We start from the raw sequence: 18,649 nt of genomic DNA on the forward strand, positions 1-18,649 counted from the left end.
GACGTCATTCCTTCATGTTACAGGACTGAGAGAAGGCGTGAATTACGTGAATTAAGAGATACGGATAATTGTGGTCTGTCTGCGGTTGATCGTGGTCGCATGAGTTATTCGAGAAATGCGGGTGACAGAATTGTACGGTTGACATGTTTCCTGTCGATTTATGCGTTTTTTGAATTTTATTTCAGTGTAAAGTGTAGAGACGAATTGAATTTGCCAATGTTTGTCTCACGACCTTTATAGCTGAAATTCTTAAATTGCGAGTCAAAGCAAAAATATATTTTTTACATAACTACTTTTGTGAATAATGGTGTGCATTAGATTATTGTTTATTTATTGTCAATCGCGTTGTTTTTTATTTTTAAATTTTGTTTTCAAGTCAAAATTAATTTTAGTTAAATTTTAATTTTAATTTTAATTTTAATTTTAATTAAATAAGAAATTAACAGTATTTTTCCAAAAAACTGAGTTTATTAAATCCATCTTAACTATATATGAAAAAATCAACGGTTATCGATAAACTTTTATTTCTCGAAAATATGGAAAATAATTTTATTTTAGATATATTTTACAACTGCAAGCATGTTCAATTAAATGTTTCGAAATTATAATTTATTTTCATTATATGAGTTTTATACCTCTTATTAAAAAAGATATGTTTTGCACGATATATTTAGACATTTATACAGAAATGATTAAATTAATTTATTACATTAAAAATATTTATTTTGCGGATCAATATTTGACATTTTGATTTAAAATATATTTAGAAATTAAATATTGATTATTAATTTTATTCAAATTTATAATTACGTATTATAATGTATATAATTTTTGGTTGCAATGTTCTAAGGATAATAAATTTCAAATTACGATAAATTTTTTTTATATATGTTTATAATAAAAGTGCCAATCAATTTGCATTGTAACATTTAAAATTAAAAGTAAATTTTTATATATGAAAATAATAATTTTATAATTTGTATATATGAAGTATCTCATTACAACATAATAAAAAAGTTTGGATGTATGTATATAATAAATTTGATATGAAATAAAAGATTAAACATATATATACGATCTTTTTCATGTAATATCTTTTAATAAAGATATTTGAACTAAAATTGGGTAAAAGGGATCGCTAGAAATTATCAATGAAATATCGATGCTAAATAAATGAAATCCGCGTATAAACGAGTAATATGCATCAGGTAGATTATACTAAGGGAATGCAAATAGTTACACACCGAGTTTTAAACTCGTTACACTTAAACGGGCTCGGCAAGGTTCTGGATTACTTCACTTTACGGCGCTATTCCGCCCTTCGCCTAATTATTCATCTAATTATTCATCTTACCATCGAAAGCGTTCCTGAATAGCCGAGAAATTCTTTCAGTCTTCTTAAATTATGCATTGAAAATCAAATAAACCGTTCTTTTTGAATGAAACTGAAAAATTATTAATTATCGAAGTTTGAAATCGGTATTTAAAAATAACTGATAACATGTTTATCGATTTTATTTAATATACGGTCGAAGTGAAAAACAGATTAAATGTAATTAAATAAAAACTTTGTAATTATTTTGAGCTTACATATACCTTTTTTTATATTGAAACTTCCGTCACAGAAACATGTTGCGTATAAGCGGCCTGAACGAGTTGTTAAATCCTCCCCTCTCTATCTTGCCATTTATTATAAATAAATCCTCGAACATCGCGAGCCTCGTCCGAGATTATCGTCCGTTTATCTTTGCGCGTGGATGATTAAACGGAAATGGAACGAATATCACTTTATGGGGAAAATATACACGGTAAAACGATAATAGATTAATATTCTCGCGCTTTCGATGCAACACGTGCTAATGCACGTGAGTTTTGGATGAATTTCTCCCGCAGGAGAAAGAAAAATAGACGGCGTAGACAGTATAAGCAATGTAAAATCCACGAAAATATCTGTCGTAGAGCAATAGCGCAAATCTCCATTTTGCCTTCCATTTGATATTAATAGTGACAATTCTGATCGAGTCGTGACAACATTGAAAGATATCATTTTGTGCTGAATATACAATGTTACATTTATATAAAGTACATAGAGTTGCTTATGAAATTATTGAACTGTTTACTTACACGATCTAGCGAATAAAAAATATCGGTCAACATCAATTTTAATTAATACAAATAGCAAAGGTAATATTTCAATATTTGGAATTTAAATTGTTTTCTGTGCAATTAATTATTTTTTTATAATTGTTATTTACTTTTGAACTTTATTTCTGGACATAAATGTTGGTAATCAAATACCAAAAACGAAAATTTTCTTTTCTGAAATTTGAAGAAAAAAGAGAAAGAGAGAGAGAGGGGGGTAACTTTTTTGCATGATGCGAGTTGGTGATAGTTGTCGAAATGTTTTGAGAAAAGAAACCTGTGCGTTTTCCGCTTGACTGACGATTTTGTGGCACATTTTATGATTCCGCTTTATCGAGCCAAAACGGTTTTGTTGACAAAGAGTAACTCGCGTGGACATAAGTTACTGAAATCGTTCGCGAGTATTTTCCCCGTTTCTGACGTCACGATTCGACCCGGCTTACGCCGGTATTGACGACCTTTAAGGCGAGTAAGCCACCGGTGTAACCGGATAAGAGCCCGAGCTATTATGTAATTGAGTTTCGTATCGTGCTTCGCGTAACTCGAAAAGGTAGCTTACATATCTCCGTCCTTTCCGTTCCGCTTTATATTCCGGGGGGGATAATACGTTAGGTGGAAATTCAGCGCGCCTCTTGTTCTCCGGAAGATCATCCCGACTATATTTTTTAATCCGTTGCGCGTTAAAGCATTACAATCCGAGGCTGTGCGATGTGGTAACATTATTACCCCGGGGCCAATCTTGCCTCCCGTACAGCAAATGCACGCGCGATTTTACGCTTTTGTATGCAGATAAAATACAGGGGAGCAAAGAGCGCGCGCCCTCGGCTGTATGTACATGTTTGATCACATTCGAGGATTAATATCGCGAACACATACCCAGTGAAAGGCTACCTCAAAACCAAAGTGTTTGTTAATCGCGGTATTTTTTCATGTATATTTTTTTGGAATATATTTATTTCGTATTGAATTATATACACGTTGCTAATTTAAATTGCACCGTTATCAAATCGTGTTCCACGTACGCGCTTTTAATGAATTACTTATTACATGCAAACACGAGATGTTTTTCAAGATAATATATTACAGAAAAAATAGGAGCGCGACTGACGCATTTGTCAGTATTGCTGGTACTTTCATGAATAAATTTGGTGTTATTTATGTCAATTATGCGCATCGATTAAGCATTGCCATAAATAGCAAGTGCTGTCAGTATTCTGAATTTTACAATTTTTTAAAATGTTATTATTGGGGCAGTTGTTTTATGTTTATTCAAGAAACATTTTCTATACTGAAATCAAAGTAATTTAGTTTTAAAGTTAAATTTGTTATTTTTGAAGAAAATTAGTTTTTAGATAAAACTGCCCGCTTTTACTGTGATACGTTAATTTTGCCTTTAACTTGTGTGAAAGCATTTGATTGTAGAAGTCTGATATATATAACATTTAAAGTACAAATAACTTGAATTTTATATGTGATTTATATAATAAATTATGAAATTGTACAATCACAAAATAAATTGTTCCATTTTCCGCAGTAAAAGACGCAGAGAGAATAAATGTCTTCGACAAACTGTCATATTATTTCAATAAATTGTTTTCTTAAATTAGCTTTAAAAAAAATTCCACAAACTTCTTGAAATAATTATAATTATAAATCGAAAAATTAGAGCTTACGCAAATCTTAAGGTTAATAAACATAAACTCGATCAACAAACTCTGTATATTCATAAAAATCGATATTCAATGAATATAAAATTGTTATTGTTAAACATTAGCTCTCTAATATTATATCGGTGTAAAATTACACATATTTTGCACATTGGAATTTATATTTAAATTCTAATTTGATAGTGCTCTCTGTTCTCGCAATTTTTTTTCCTGTCCCAATGAATACTGCGGATATAATGGATTAGAGTGATTTGCAAGCGGAATTAACAGACAAAAGTTTTCAATAATTTTCTTTTTCAACGTCCCTGAGTTTTTTCTTTCTTGAAAGCTCCTCGGAAACGAGGATTCTTGTTTTATTACTGACAAGAGTGCCCTTCGTAATATCGAATGGCCCATGCAAATTGCGGGCGATTATTCTTTCAAAGCGCGTAAAAGTCCCATCGGCGGCGGGCGCGATGGCAAAACGATGGGGAAATCCGCAACGACGCTGCGAATTGCAACTATTGTAACCAATGTTTCTTAACAGACGGCGACCGACGCAGCGCGTGTGGAATTATTAAATCGCGTCGAGTATTGTTATGCATGCTGCGGGTGATTGGCTTCATCGTGCCCGTCGATACACGGCGGGATCATCGCGCGGGATCCCGCCATCGTGCTGCATTGTGAATATCACGGTTGTAATCAGTCCCCAGCTGCACGCGCCGTGCGGAATTTCGAAATACCGCCGAACAATCCGCGCGAATTCGTTTTTTCTTTCGCTTTCTCTTTCCTTCTCTCCCCTTCTCTCCGCTTTTTCACTTTCTTTCTTTTCTTTTTCGCGGTTTTGCTTTTTTGCGGCCCCCCTCGGACGTTTATGACGCCGCTGTGGCCGCGCATTGGTGAAACTGGAAAATGTCCACTCGAAGCAACGTTGAATTTTTATAAGCGGAGTCTACATGTATCGGCGGGTGTATGCAGTATATGTAAACTAACTTTTTTTTTTGCACCGATCCGCGGTATGCGGACGACGTGATATGATGGCGTGAGTTATCTCGTTTACGAAACGTTTGTTCATGAGAATCAAACTTGCAATTTGTAATTATTTTCTAAACTATACGATCGTTGCCTATATCTTTTGAGTTATATATATGAAAAATATTAATGTTATACTCATATTTTTTAGATATTTATTAGGTTACCGATGATATTGCAGAAAAAATAAACTTAAATACAATTTGTTCTGTTAACATTTTGACTGCTATGCGCTATTTTAATGACTTTCCATGAAAGCTAAACTGTTCTTTTGAAGCGAAACGATATTTTGGAACAAAAACATCACTATAGTAGCCCTTTTATGCCTCGATGCCTATTTTGTTGTTATCAAGCAAGAATTTTCTCTGTTTTAATAATAACTTGTTATTAATAATTTGTTTCATCAAAGAATAAACGTTCGCGTTTTTTTTTCAGTCAAATTCCACGACCGAACTATACGATACAGTTCGGCACGTTCAGCTATCAGTTTTAGCCAAAAGAGTTAACATAATTTCCTGTTTTGAACTTTTGGAATTATAACGATTGTAATTTCGCAAACATTGTGTACATTTAAAAGTAGAAACGTGGTAATACACTTGCTAGGCATAAAAGTTTAAGGACTTACAATTCCGACTGAAGAGAGTTCAAAGTGATTTAGGATTGTATAGTACTGACTGAAGTAAGTGGAAGTAGTTTACGACCGTGCAAAGCTCGGTAGGCAATAGAACTAGTTTAAGCATTACAGTCTAAAGCCAGAAGTGACTTAGCATTGAAATGGTCTAATATTGTATAATATAGACTGCACAAGTAGATACAGCGGTGCGTTTTGCGAAATGTTAGAACGCGGGATTAAGCTGCCGTTTACGGAAGCGTAAACGTAATACGAGGAAACATGTAACGCGGAAACTTCGAGCATAATATATTCTTACCCGATGTGAAATATTCTCATTTAAGGATATCTGCGTTTGACGCCGTCGTCGCCGTCAGACGAGAAACGTGTATTTCGAGCGTCTACAAATCCGCGTGTATAAACGCCGTGTATAAAGTTATCGACTGCCACGTCGAAAAATAGCCGTCTTAACGAGTCTGTCAGGGAAACTTACGGATCGCCAAACGGGAACAAGTAAATTCCGTCCAGTCCCGTGTATCGGTGGGTATAGACGACGGGAGACGACATTAGCAGAGGGAAACGACACTCGGGCTCTTTCCCACGGATAGCTTCCACTTATCCGAAGTAGAATGTTCACGATGCTTGCACTTGACACGTTAACTCCGAAAACCTATCTCCGCTCTTCGAGGGCGCGTATATATACACAGCCCTTTCCAACGCTGGAAGGCTGGAAACTCGAGGGGGGCAGGGATGGGTAAGTGGGATACCGTCGCCGCCGCGTCGCGTTGACGAACCTGTCAAGGGACGATGTCGCGACAGGTATCGCGCTTTTTGGCGGGGAAGTGTCGACAAACATCGGGAGTGCTTTACGTGCCGGCGCATTGCCCGCGCCGCTCGCGCCGCGCCGTTCGCGGGAGCCGCGCAAATGTTTGCCCGTCTGCCGCCACAATATCTTGCGATTGCGACCGCACGGCAGCAGGGTAGTAGCGCGAAATCGGGATAGACGACGACGACGACGACGACGACAGAGAACGTGCCGCGTTGCATGTGTGTCGAGCGTTATTCCCCGCGGTGCGACATCTGCCGCACCGGATACACTCGACGCGCGGAAAAAAGCTTGTTTTTGGCACTATAGGAAGAGCTGTCGCGAAATTCGCAGGGAGAGAAAAAAAAGCGTATACGGGCGAACGGCGCCGTCGGTCGTGTCCATCCCGCCCGACGGATCTCCCCGTTGATTATCCCGGCGGCGCATATGGAGAACGCGGCTTTATTTTCCACTCGATCAAACGCTATTCAGAATGTATCGTTCTGTTGTTGAACGCAATCCAAAAACCGCGAAACGGTCTGAATACATCGGTAATTTTACACCGATATAATATTAGAGAGCTAACGTTTAACAATAACAATTTTATATTCATTGAATATCGATTTTTATGAATATATAGAGTTTGTTGACCGAGTTTATGTTTATTAACCTTAAGATTTGCGTAAGCTCTAATTTTTATCCGATTTATAACTATAATTATTTCAAGAAATTTGTGGAATTTTTTTTTAAATTAATTTAAGAAAACAATTTATTGAAATAATATGACAGTTTGTCGAAGACATTTATTCTCCCTGCATCTTTTTTTCTCTCAAGCTAATTTGGAGCTAATATCTAAAAGTTAATATCTTTTTTCTATGACGTTTTATACACTGAGTTCACTTGTTGAAGCACAGTGAAATCAATTCACCACGAAGCACTCAATCATAATTTAATAATTATCATAAATTTTATGAGAACAAGTTTAGTCGCTTCGCTTTATGATCATTAATTGCTTTTATAGCCTCTGTTAAATGGAGTTTAAAAGACGTATACTTTCTTCGCGGAGAACGAAACTTGACACATCCCCGCGATAGGCGAAGCTTCAATTTACTGCTCTCTCATCTCAACCGTAACGTCGTAAATATTCATAAATGAAAAACTTTTAGAACTGCGCTTTTAATTTTACAAATTTTATCGAACGATATTTCCAACTTTTTCCAGCATCTGATAGCTTTTAGTATCAATCAAGTTAGTATGTCGTAAAAGAAGAATTTGATAGACAATTTTCTTCCCTCTATATTTGGACCGTGGTGTCTCATCGCTTTATCGCATCGTGACGATCTGGGATGGAGGACTAAGAATCATTGATACAAGAGGAGGAAAACGGCGGCAGTGTGGCAACGTGTACCTAGCGCATTGTTGGCTGATCAATGGGAGGAAAGGAAGAAAAGCCGGAGCTACAATGACACGCGGACCGTTTCAATTGAAAAGTTCGGTCCTCATTCGGCAGTCGATTCGCGTTCGTGAAACTTTCAGCAAGGGAGAAAAGCCGGCTGCTCGCCTCTCGGCTTACGTGGAACGCTGCCAGACAAAATTAAAGCATCGAGACCGGACGCGGGCAGGCGATTGGTATAGCCCCGCGCAAAGTACGGGGAGTAGAGCGCGGGATGGTTTATTTATGCGACAGCATAGTTATAACGCGCGCGCTGACCGCGCCTCTCCAAAGTAAACGAACGCTCCTCCGATACTCTCTCGGTATACCTTCGACTTGGTAATCGAATACGTGTAAAGTCTATCGGCGCGTCGGGAATCCGACGGGATTTTCCCGCCTCCGGTTTACTTCCCGTTGTTTCCCCTCATATCAGCCAGAAAGCGGGAGTTTGAGGAAAGTCTGCTTTAGTTGTTCCCTAGAGGGAAGCGGCGAACGAAAATTCGCTGCATTTTTGCGCGGCCAAGTTTCGGCGGTTTCTCTCTTCTTATTTTTCTTCGTATCTACTCGGCTGACAGATTTGTCTCGTGCAGCCAGCGGGCGTTGTTATCCGCTCGAAATTTAAGTCCCGCGAGACCGGTTCCCGTACCCGTAGTAACAACCTTTTTATTTATTTTGCTGCATGTTCAATTGTATCCTTTCTGCCGGATCATTTGTCATTTGCGAGAAGCGGACTTCTCGAATGCACGGCGTTACTGCACGTGAGGCACGATCGCGCGACGGTTGGAATTTAGAGGCGAGCGAGTAAATGGATATGGCTTGATAGAGCGCATCGTGTCGCGCCGCCGCCGAGGCGACGCGGAGGCGCGAAAACTTTTCTTATCCAGCGCGAAGTTCCGTAATCATCGGACTTTCCGCCTCACTTTCCGCGGCGCCTGCCGCAGCCGTATTCACGAGATTACTTTGTTAGTTATTTGTTGAGGAACTCGGTTCACTGCGACGAATAGACGTTTAATGAGCTCGTTCCGTTGTAAAATGTTTATATAACTTGTCGGCGAGGGTCCCCTTCATCGGCGCGCATCATTATCCGCTTCGCGCGTTAACCGCGCCGGAATCTACCCGCCTCGTCCGCTGCAGGACTACAAAGAATCCATCGGTAATTATCAATGCACTCGGAAAGCTTCCTCGCTTTTGTGGATGCAGTGCTATTAGGCGGGCGGAAGATTATCAGTGTGTGGGATTATATCCGAATGTAGCTTAGTTATATAACAGTAGTCGCTCGGCAAATGATTTCGGCATAACCAATCCAATCACATCAGTATCTTTTTCATTCGCATGCTTGCATTGAAACAACAATGCGTCCAATGAACATTTATCTAATGGACCACAAATCACTATATCATACACCATATTGAAGAGATTTTTAGAGAAAATTCCATTTCCATGATTTAATCACGAAGATATCAAGCGTTAAAGGAAATGAAATTGTTTTCCCATGAACCTTTCCCCCCCTTTCAAACGATAATTAAGTTCAAATTCTTTAAAAAGTTTGCGATTAAAAGTAAAGGAAAAGTCTTTCTCTCTCTCTCTCTCTCTCTCTCGGACGCTCCGTATTTTCTCTCCATCTTGAGAAAACTCTATCGCTTTGTCACGATGAGAAACGGAACGGAAGTGCGCTCATTGTAGAGAGATAAGAAACGACGGTACACAGAGCTAACGATGTGGTTGCGTCAGCCGGCAATATTGCGAGTGGACAGAAATAATGATATCGTCTCTCCATTTTCGCTATTTTTTTCGAACGAAAGCCGGATTTGCGTTCATTATCCCAACGAGACTCACAAGAGCCTCCGTCATCTATTCGTTTGATCTGCCATTGAGACAAGTGATTATACGTAACAAAAGTACGGAGGCGAGAGAGTAACCGGGTTACGGAAATGCAACACTTACTCGACTGGAGGACCGTGGTTATGGTTTTGACCGTCGGATCGGTGAAAACTCGCACGTCGAACCCGAGCTTGTTTAATGACGTCTTGAGGTTCAAGGTGTCCTTTTCCGAGCCCTTTCTCGTGGCCATTTCCTCGAAGTGAACGTGGTTCAGTATAAGCGCCACTCCTCTTCTTTTATGCCTCATATTGTATTCCTCGGCGAACACGTCGAAATTGATTTTCGCGGCTTTTTGAGCGTCGACCATGTCCCTGCTTAAAATATCACAAAAGTTGAAAAGTTATTCGAATTAATTTAGAGATATTTAATATTAATAGAGTTAATAGGGAATATTAAAGGTATGATGTTATTAAAGCAGATGCGTTAGTATCTGTGATATCTCATGGCTTAATTACGAAATGTAACACAGATGAAATTTTGCTTCAATAATAATGGTCGACATCTTTTGAAATTATAATTATATAAGTTCGTGTTGACTACAACATCACACTCTCGTTATCTTATCATAGAAAGTTTGTAATGTTATTCCGAAGATGAACTAAAGCTTAACTTCCCGGTGGATCCTATATTCCGTTAATTAATGTTGTAGAAATGACAGTTCCACGGTGTTAATTTGAAATGTATTAATTTGAAGCGCGAAAGTTCTTGAACTTTTCGCGGGGTTTTGATCTCACACGAAATGACGTAGATAAAGAAATTTACTTCTATACGTTGCCACGCGAGATGCGGGAGAAACAAATGATTCTGCTAGTTCCGCTATTAATAACGGAGCTGCAGAATGAAATGAGCGGAACTCGGTATAGTTATTTATCTCTTGGTTGGATCTTAATTAAATTTTATTTTCTTCGTAGAAAAACGTGTTTTATAACGAAAAGATTCTATTAATATTAACGCTTTTCTCTTCTTGACATTTTACTGCAAATTAAAGCGCTCGATGCCCGCGAAGCAAAAATCAACGGCATTAATGAAGGAACTCGCGGATGAGAAGACGGGCGCGATAATTGTGGAATATTTTACGTAGAATAAAGACAGAAAAAAAACATCCGATTAAAGCTGGCCAGAGTTTCGTTCTCAATAGACAAATTAATGTAGATTATTCTCGGTGTGCGTTTATTTGAGAAAAGATACGAAGCTTCCGTTATTCTTTATAATTTTTATCTTTGTGTATTAAAGAAACCGAAGAAATTCGTGTAAGCGCGTGCATTAACTGGAGTGCATTGCACACAAAGAGACATAGAGAGGGAGAAAGAGGGAAAGAGAGAGAGAAAGAAGAGAGGGAAGGATGCACAAGTACGCGACGTTGTGGGCGGAATAAATGTCAGTAGCATTTAGTGCAATGTCTCTTTGTGCAGTTGGTGTAATTAGGCAGTAGCTAGTCTTAGAATACCGACTTGAGGACAGTCGCAAATAGATGGCCCGGGCGATGGTCCGCGGCAACGGAAAAAGAGGAGAGCGACGAGCGAATAGAGAGGGAGAAGAAACGGGCGTTTCCGGAACGTTTTGCCTCTTTGCGGTCTCGGGTTTCGGGAGGGGAAATATCGGGGCATTTCTCTTCTTAAGGCGGGAGCGGCGGACGACGCGGCAAAGGAGGACCTTACCCGGAAAAGTGCGCCCGGTACTACTTCGTACTTTCCGCTCACGTGCGCTTACGCAGACGGATATCCTGTTTAGCCGAGCGACTCTCTCCGGGCAGCCGCCGCGGCGGGATCATACCGTGGTCAATTTAATTTCAACTTAGATCGCAATCGAGAACTTCCGCCGCGATTCGACGGCGTTTTATCGTGCGGCTTTCCTGCCCCGGACTTTCCGCGGCTCTCGCACGTACGCGCGATCCAACTTTCGCGAGTTACTGCGATTACGACTGCTCCGGATCGGGCCGGGCTACGCCGGTCGAAAGTAAATCGGCGGTATTATTGCGCAGAATAGCGCGAGGATGCGGTGGTAGAACTATCTGCGCCCCGTTGAACTGAATGGACCGTAAACTCGAGGCGTTTAATCCTCGCGTGGTTAGTTGCGTGCTCGTAAAAGTTTTGCCGTGCCACGCTCAAATATTGCATGTAGACACTGCGCTATAATTTAGAATAAACATATTAAATTTAATTCTAGTATATTGAAAATAGAAGTAAATGAAGTTATGTATAAGAAATTTTGTGTTTTGTAAAAAAAAAAAAAAACTTTATATCATATATTATAGCTTAAGCTATACTATAGCTATAGCTTAATAGCTCAATGGTGAAAATATTTACAGATTAATCAAATTACAAGTTATAATATTTTTCAATATCTGGAAGCTAAAGAAATTTTGTACTGCCTTTTATTTATAGATTCCTGTGCCAATTTTGATTTATTTAAGGAAATATCTTTATTCTTGCAACCCAGTTTATTCTACAACAACAAAAATTATATATTTTTTACATATAAGCGCGATTATATCAGATTTTTGCGTACTGTATAATCAAAACACAGAGTGATAAAGCAATATATTGTATTAGCGATGTTTTATTTGCGCCAACTGATGCACATATGTATAATGATGAATATCTGTATGCACACATACAGAATTTCTATTTTAAAATTAGTATTTCACTGATATCTTACTATTTAAATATATGTTTTGTCCTACATAGCTTTCCGACCTTAAAATGTTTTCGTTTCATCCTTGGGTTGATGATCTAGAAATATTTTATTTTGTAGCGACACATTTCACGTTTATTTAAAAAATATATATAAATAGAATTTAGTAATCTCTTTTTCTGCTCTCTGTCTCTCTTTTTGTTTTTCAAAATTTATAAAATTTAGTTACTTCTGTGTTTATAAATGGTACAAAATACAATTTAATTTATTTCCGATAAAATATTCATGAAAAAGATTATTTATATTATATTTATTAATATATATTTTAAACTTTTATGATATTATGTTATAACTTTATTTATAGTATTAATTTCGTGCGCCCTGAAAATTGTAACTTTCAAAAAAGTATGACATGATGGTGAAGCAGAAAAACCGTAGAATTAAAGAGTCAGCACAAGAGTCATCGCTTGAGCGATTCTTATGGATGGATACGCTGATATATATACTTATGAATATATGGAAATGGCATATACGTACAACCACCAGTGTAGTCATCAAGAACACTCAGAATATATATAAGGGATGCGAGGTAGAGAGAGAGAGAGAGAGAGAGAGAGAGAGAGAGAGAGAGAGAGAGAGAGAGAGAGACTGGAGGGTAGGGGGAGAACACAGAACGGATGTGACAAAACCACTGCGGGGCGTTTACGAACTAGTCATAAACGTGGTGAGCCAGTGGCCATTACGAGACAAATGTTCGTCGTGGGAGAAGTGAGTTACCGGCATTACCGGCGAACACTGCGGCGTTTACTTTGGGCTCTAAAACATTTTGCGCCTAACGGCCTCCAACTCTCCGCTATTATGAATATAAATCTACTCAGTCGCGGCTTCCCGCCCCCGCCACCCCGTTCCTCTTTGGTCGGTATCCGACAATTACACCAACCATGCGTTATGCGCGGCTGCGAGAATAAGCGCATAACGCGCGTCAGAGCTCGCTTCCACCTCGCATGAGAGGACCTCGCGAGAGAAAAAAAAATACTGCACCGGATATAGATAGCGACGTAATCCTCAAGCGCATCGCGCTCTATGAGATAAACTCGATTCCATGTAATCGCGCTTGATATCAGAATGTTTGTCGCCTTAGACAATCTTGCCCAGTTGAAACTGGTTCAAGATACGGAAAACGACGGTGAATTCTTAGGAAAGTGAAATTTTCGTTAGAATAATATTTCGGCGGTCTTGGAACAGAAAGATATTTTTGCTTGAATAACCGGAAGCTAAAAAAATGAATATTACCAGGCATATGTCGCTACGTGTTACATATGTTACATGTACTAGGAATGCATAGCGATATTTAAATGAACGATAAATTGAAATAAAATCAAGGACGTTTGCAATTGAAATTAAAATGAAAGCAATCAAATGCAAATATAAAAAAAATAGTTTTAATGCATCTTTAAATGTCAATATTTTGTTTTATTCGAATATTTGCATTTTTATTTACAGTTTAATTTGCAGTTAATTACAATTCTCTATTTGCGTTATAATCAATGTTATAATTGTAGCAAAACAGATAAAGAAGCAATTATCTCCTGAATTCTTTATTAGAGATAAAGCAGTTGATCATTAAATACAAGCAAAATGAATTATATATTTTCAATACATTATTGGACATCCGATGACTTCTATTAGGAACAAATAACTGTAAAAAGGAAAATCATCATAAAATTTTGGTGTCTACATTTAGTGATTTTATTTTTATGCATGTATGCTTGAATACAACACTTTACTAGTTTCCGTTTGCGACAAAGATTATAAAAGGGCCATAAAGTTAGCAATTGACCTTAGTATTTGTTTTAGCGAGTGAAAGAGGGAAAAGTCTGAGAAAAGCGCTGAAAAGCGCACCTATCACGTCAGTCGCACGTCGATTACTTGCAGTACCTCCATATCTCTGCGCTTTATATCGGTCACGACGTGACGAAGTGGTGCTTACTTTGCCTTCCTGAACGGCCATCCGTCCGGCACGCTCCGTTGCGACCTGTTCGGCGGTGAAACGCTCCACTGTTCCTGCTGCGGAGTGCACTTGTCGTCCTGCATGCTGCCCCTGGTGCCGGTTGCCACCTAACGATGTCCACAATTTGCGTTTACCCGTTCACACTGCCGTTCGCTCACTGCACCTTCCTAACCAGAAAGACACGCTTCGCGCGCGCCGAATTTATCTTATCGACGTGCCCGGTCGAGGAAACCGTCCGCGATAAAAGCATCGCCGATAATACGCGATAATCTACAGCACCTTCGTGCCTATCGGGGACAGTTGAATGGCTGCGCGTCGTTGCACATTGCACGTTGCAGAGATTTCGGATATTTCCCTCAATTCCCTGCAGATCGCGAACACTTTTTGCGCATTTTGGGATACAAATTGATTCCAATTCCGTGAATGTATAGCGTATAGTATATATTACTGCGGTGGAAATTGAAATTGGGGTCGCTTTGGGCAAATGCCGGAAGAGATGTAATGCTTGTGATGTACGTGTTGCAGGTAGACAAGTAAAAGAGAATTTCTCTGAAACGTAATAAATATATCCAACGTTATACGGAAAAAAATTGCTATGAATATTACAACAATATTCAGTTTATATTTTCTATGTTTGAAAAAGAAATGAATGTGAATTTAAGTTATATTGATGTTACATGGCATATATCTGTTAAGCTAGGTATGCTCATCAGTACGGTTCTCATAACCGTAATGCTTAGGATAAATAACATTCGGTTAGAATATCTTCATATATGTGGTTGCCTGAATCGAAGAATTATTGTTGTCTCTCTAATGTGGTCTGCACCACAAATAGTATGCTTGAGAGATATATATGATATAGTTGCACGTCGCAACATTGAGACTGATTGTGAGAGTTCAGTTAACTATGTAAGTCACTTAATCCAAAGTATTTTAGTTCCTATAACCTTTTTAAATTGATGGGCGAAAATTATCACAATTATTATGTTGTGGCAACAGTAATTTTTTTTCCGTACATCTTAAACTTTTCACGACAGTCGTTGTGAAAGAATGTTTCTTATGATTATTATATTTTTAATTCTGGATTTTATTATGTAAATTATACGGTATTCTCTATATATTTCCGTACATTTTTTTTTCTGCTAATAATAAAATTCTTAATAGTATCTCAAATGAGCGATTTCGAGATACTAGTGTTGAAAAATTAAACGTTTCGAAGAGGAGAATATGTTGGCTTGCGATTTTGTTCCTTTTTTGCGTGATATTGTACATCTATATAGTGTGTAGAATTTTGGGTTTTCACTCTTGTTATCCAACAGCCTAGTTGACCCTCTTCTCTTGCAATTTCATGCCGAGAATATCGGAGTTCGTGTTTAGTCGACGTATAGTCCCTCACTATTGCGGGTTGTATTTCGGAGCTTCGGGCGTTCTACTTTGCCGCCACTTGGCGATCGACCGTGTCGTGCGGCCCCGCAGTTAATCTATAACGATATTTGAATTGACGATGCATGGCTTTTCGGTATGATAATGACGAGTGTACTTTATGGGTGTTCTTGCGCGAAAGGAAATCGGCACTTGCCAGCCGGGAAGTGTTGTAGTGCCGGCCGGGTTCTGAAATAGGGACGCGCGTTCGGGCGAATCAATCGACTCCCTATGGGGAAACGAAAGGATACCCAAAACGGGCTAGTAGTATAATAAGAAAACCGTCGGATATCAGCGGTACTTTACGCGAAAGCGCCGCCTTCGAACATTGCCATGGGGATTTATGCGCACGAGTTTGTTCCAGCCACCACCTTTCGTGTCGTACTGATCGACCTTTTAAATCTAACTTCAAGGGATCGTTTTCATTACGACACATAATCGGTATTCGTGACAGCGAAGGAAAATATATAATAATGTAAAAATCGTAATAATAATCTTCGATAAAATCTAGAAAAATAATATTACTATACTTTTGTGGGAAAAATTAATTATAAAGTAAAAAATATTAGAAATCTTATGTTTTATATATATATATCGTAAATTCTCCTATATCGATTGAAATTTTTATTAAAATATTGGCCGAGTGCTGCATTCGACGAGTGATCGTTTTCATTAATTTCTGCGGCGAATGAAAAGCGGCGCTGACAATTTTTATTCGCGAATCGCTAGCGGTAATAGAGCACAGCTGTCGTTTTCATCAAAGCTCGGAGCGGATTTGAGTCGAGTGTGCCGATGGACAGAAATGCCCATTTGCTCGTTGCAGTGCTTACCCTAGAGCGCTGAAAGCGACGTGCGGTTCCTAGACAGCGGTGACATACTTCGACCCATATCCTGTTACCCAACGAAAATCGCCAGTCATGACACATAAAAGCGACGTCCACTTACATCGGAATTTCTCTTTACCTCGAAACTTATCATTCCTCGTCCGTCGAGGCTCCTGACGTTCTGAGAACTTGATGTATGGCAATGCTTTATTTACGTAATCACAGCCACATTAATATATGGATAAACAGCAAAAACAGCACTCTAAATAATAATTGGTAGCACATTGAAATTTGTTTAAATTTAGATGGATTATTTCTGGAAATTTAATGTCATATAAGACATTGACGGGAGAGATGGTTTGACAATGAAACGATCATTGCAAAGCAGCTGGATTACTATTTTTTTCATCTGAATTTAATCGTTAATAATAAAATATCTCTGTCTCTGAATTATATAAAATTGCTTCTGCGATTGAAAATGATTGAAATCCAAAAGTACTCATAATTTAAGTTTCGTGGAGATGTAGAACAGAAATAAAACTGTTTTATTTAAATTTTTTTACTGTGTCAGCAGAATTTTGCGGAAGGGAAATTGATTGGAGAATCCGTAAATGAAATGAAGTGACCGCTTTTAATTTAGTTTTATATAAGATACAATTGACCGAGGAACACGTTTTCCTTTACGGAAATAAAAATTTATCAAATCACAAATTTGTTAATCAATCGCGATTTGATTACGCGAAAATACGCAATTAATCTCCGTTATCTTGTTTCCAGACGTACAACATGGATGCCCAAGTCGGCGAATCGTCGGCATGCGCGACGGCACTGCTCTGCGGAGTTAAAGCCAATTACGAGACTGTTGGTCTGGATTCATCGGCACGTTTCGAGGACTGTTACTCCAGTTTCGAGGCGCGCGTTCCTTCGCTTATTAATTGGGCCCAGGATCAAGGTAAGCCTCCATCATGCTCTCGCTACGACGATATGGCATGGAATTAATATTTAAATAGTTGCACAAATCGAAAACGGAATATTTATGGTAGAAATTGCTCAATTTGTTATCTTGAGTCCGTGTACAGAGCTGATTTCTCAATGAATTTATAGGATTATAGTGGCATTAATCTAGCGAGAAACAAAATCTAGACACGTTCGCAAAGGTGCAACCGATACCGATAAATCTTACATAAAGGATAGGGTAATGGTCGAATGACTTATAACATATACACTCTCGACAGATTAATCTTTCTAATCGGATCGTTACTTTCCACCGAATTTCCACGGCGCGCGGCGTTTACGATCCCGCGATCTCGTCATTATGAGCAAACGTAATTAATCTGCGCATACATCCAATTTGCCGGGGACGGGCGTTAAAACGATTAAACTGCCCAAACACGGCGCACGATTAAATGCCCACGTATAAATTGAATTCGCGCTTGCGCGCGCCCCGCGCCATGCCGTGCCGCACAGCACGCGGCGCACATCGTATTCTTGGCGCGGCGCTTGACCGGAAGCCGATATCTAATTTACGGCTGGCGCTAATTGCACAAGCTAGAACGATTCTGCCTAATGGAAGATTTCACGTGCTGTTTATTAAATCGCGCCGTACATACGAGAATATTCTGGACGTTCTGGCCACCCGAAACTTTCGCAGTTTCACTGCCTCGCAGCTCGAAGCTCGGGTGGTGTTTATGGTTTTATGCATATATGCGCGGCACGCGCTAATTAATATATTTGCTGGGAGACAGATTTAAAAGGTGGGAAATTCTTAAAGCAGAATTGTTAGATAATTTTGCATTACGTGACCGACGTGTTAAATATATCTTAAACAAATCGCAAGATTTTATTATGATTCGTCCAAATTATATTGAATAATTTTAATGATAATAGAATTTATATGATTTCAATAATAATATTTATTGGAAATTAATTAAATGATAATTTGTGAAAGACGATAATTGCAAATTAATTAATCGATAATTAAAAATTAATTTTTTTGTGATTATTTCAATTTTCAAATGTCGATGAAAGAAAATATGTTTTGAACGAAGGTATTGTTAAAATAGAATTCATAATACGTTCTCTATATACCAAAGTAATACAATATGAGAAGTTCTTCTTGCTTTGAGCCTTAAAGAATATCTGTATTTGTTTAAAGGATGTATATATAAATTACCGTTTAATGCGTGTCCACGTTAGGACGTTTAACAGGA

General features: G+C 38.5%; 2 protein-coding genes across 4 annotated transcripts in view; one reads left to right on the plus strand and one right to left on the minus strand.

Annotated features, from left to right (window-relative positions):
• Nucleotides 1-14,372, minus strand: part of LOC105452137 (caspase-like) — a 32,186-nt gene extending 17,814 nt beyond the window's left edge. The window contains exons 1-2 of one of the 3 annotated variants that reach the window (XM_011693001.1): nucleotides 14,173-14,372; nucleotides 9,612-9,859 (exon numbers count right to left, since the gene is read on the minus strand). In XM_011693001.1, the coding sequence (XP_011691303.1) occupies nucleotides 9,612-9,859; nucleotides 14,173-14,276 (352 nt within the window). In that variant the 5' untranslated portion in view covers nucleotides 14,277-14,372. Of the gene's footprint in view, nucleotides 1-9,611; nucleotides 9,863-11,206; nucleotides 11,229-14,172 lie in introns of those variants that run through there. The other 2 variants (XM_011693000.1, XM_011693002.1) reach the window with 2 other exon arrangements.
• The window catches only part of LOC105452139 (alkaline phosphatase-like), a 173,050-nt gene that overhangs the window by 99,756 nt on the left and 54,645 nt on the right, over nucleotides 1-18,649 (plus strand). Inside the window, exon 3 of the mRNA XM_011693003.1 lies at nucleotides 17,217-17,391. Within this exon, the coding sequence (XP_011691305.1) occupies nucleotides 17,217-17,391 (175 nt within the window). The remainder of the gene's footprint in view (nucleotides 1-17,216; nucleotides 17,392-18,649) is intronic.

The sequence above is a fragment of the Wasmannia auropunctata genome, unplaced genomic scaffold, assembly GCF_000956235.1.
Source record: "Wasmannia auropunctata unplaced genomic scaffold, wasmannia.A_1.0 LD336037.1, whole genome shotgun sequence".
Taxonomy (NCBI): domain Eukaryota; kingdom Metazoa; phylum Arthropoda; class Insecta; order Hymenoptera; family Formicidae; genus Wasmannia; species Wasmannia auropunctata.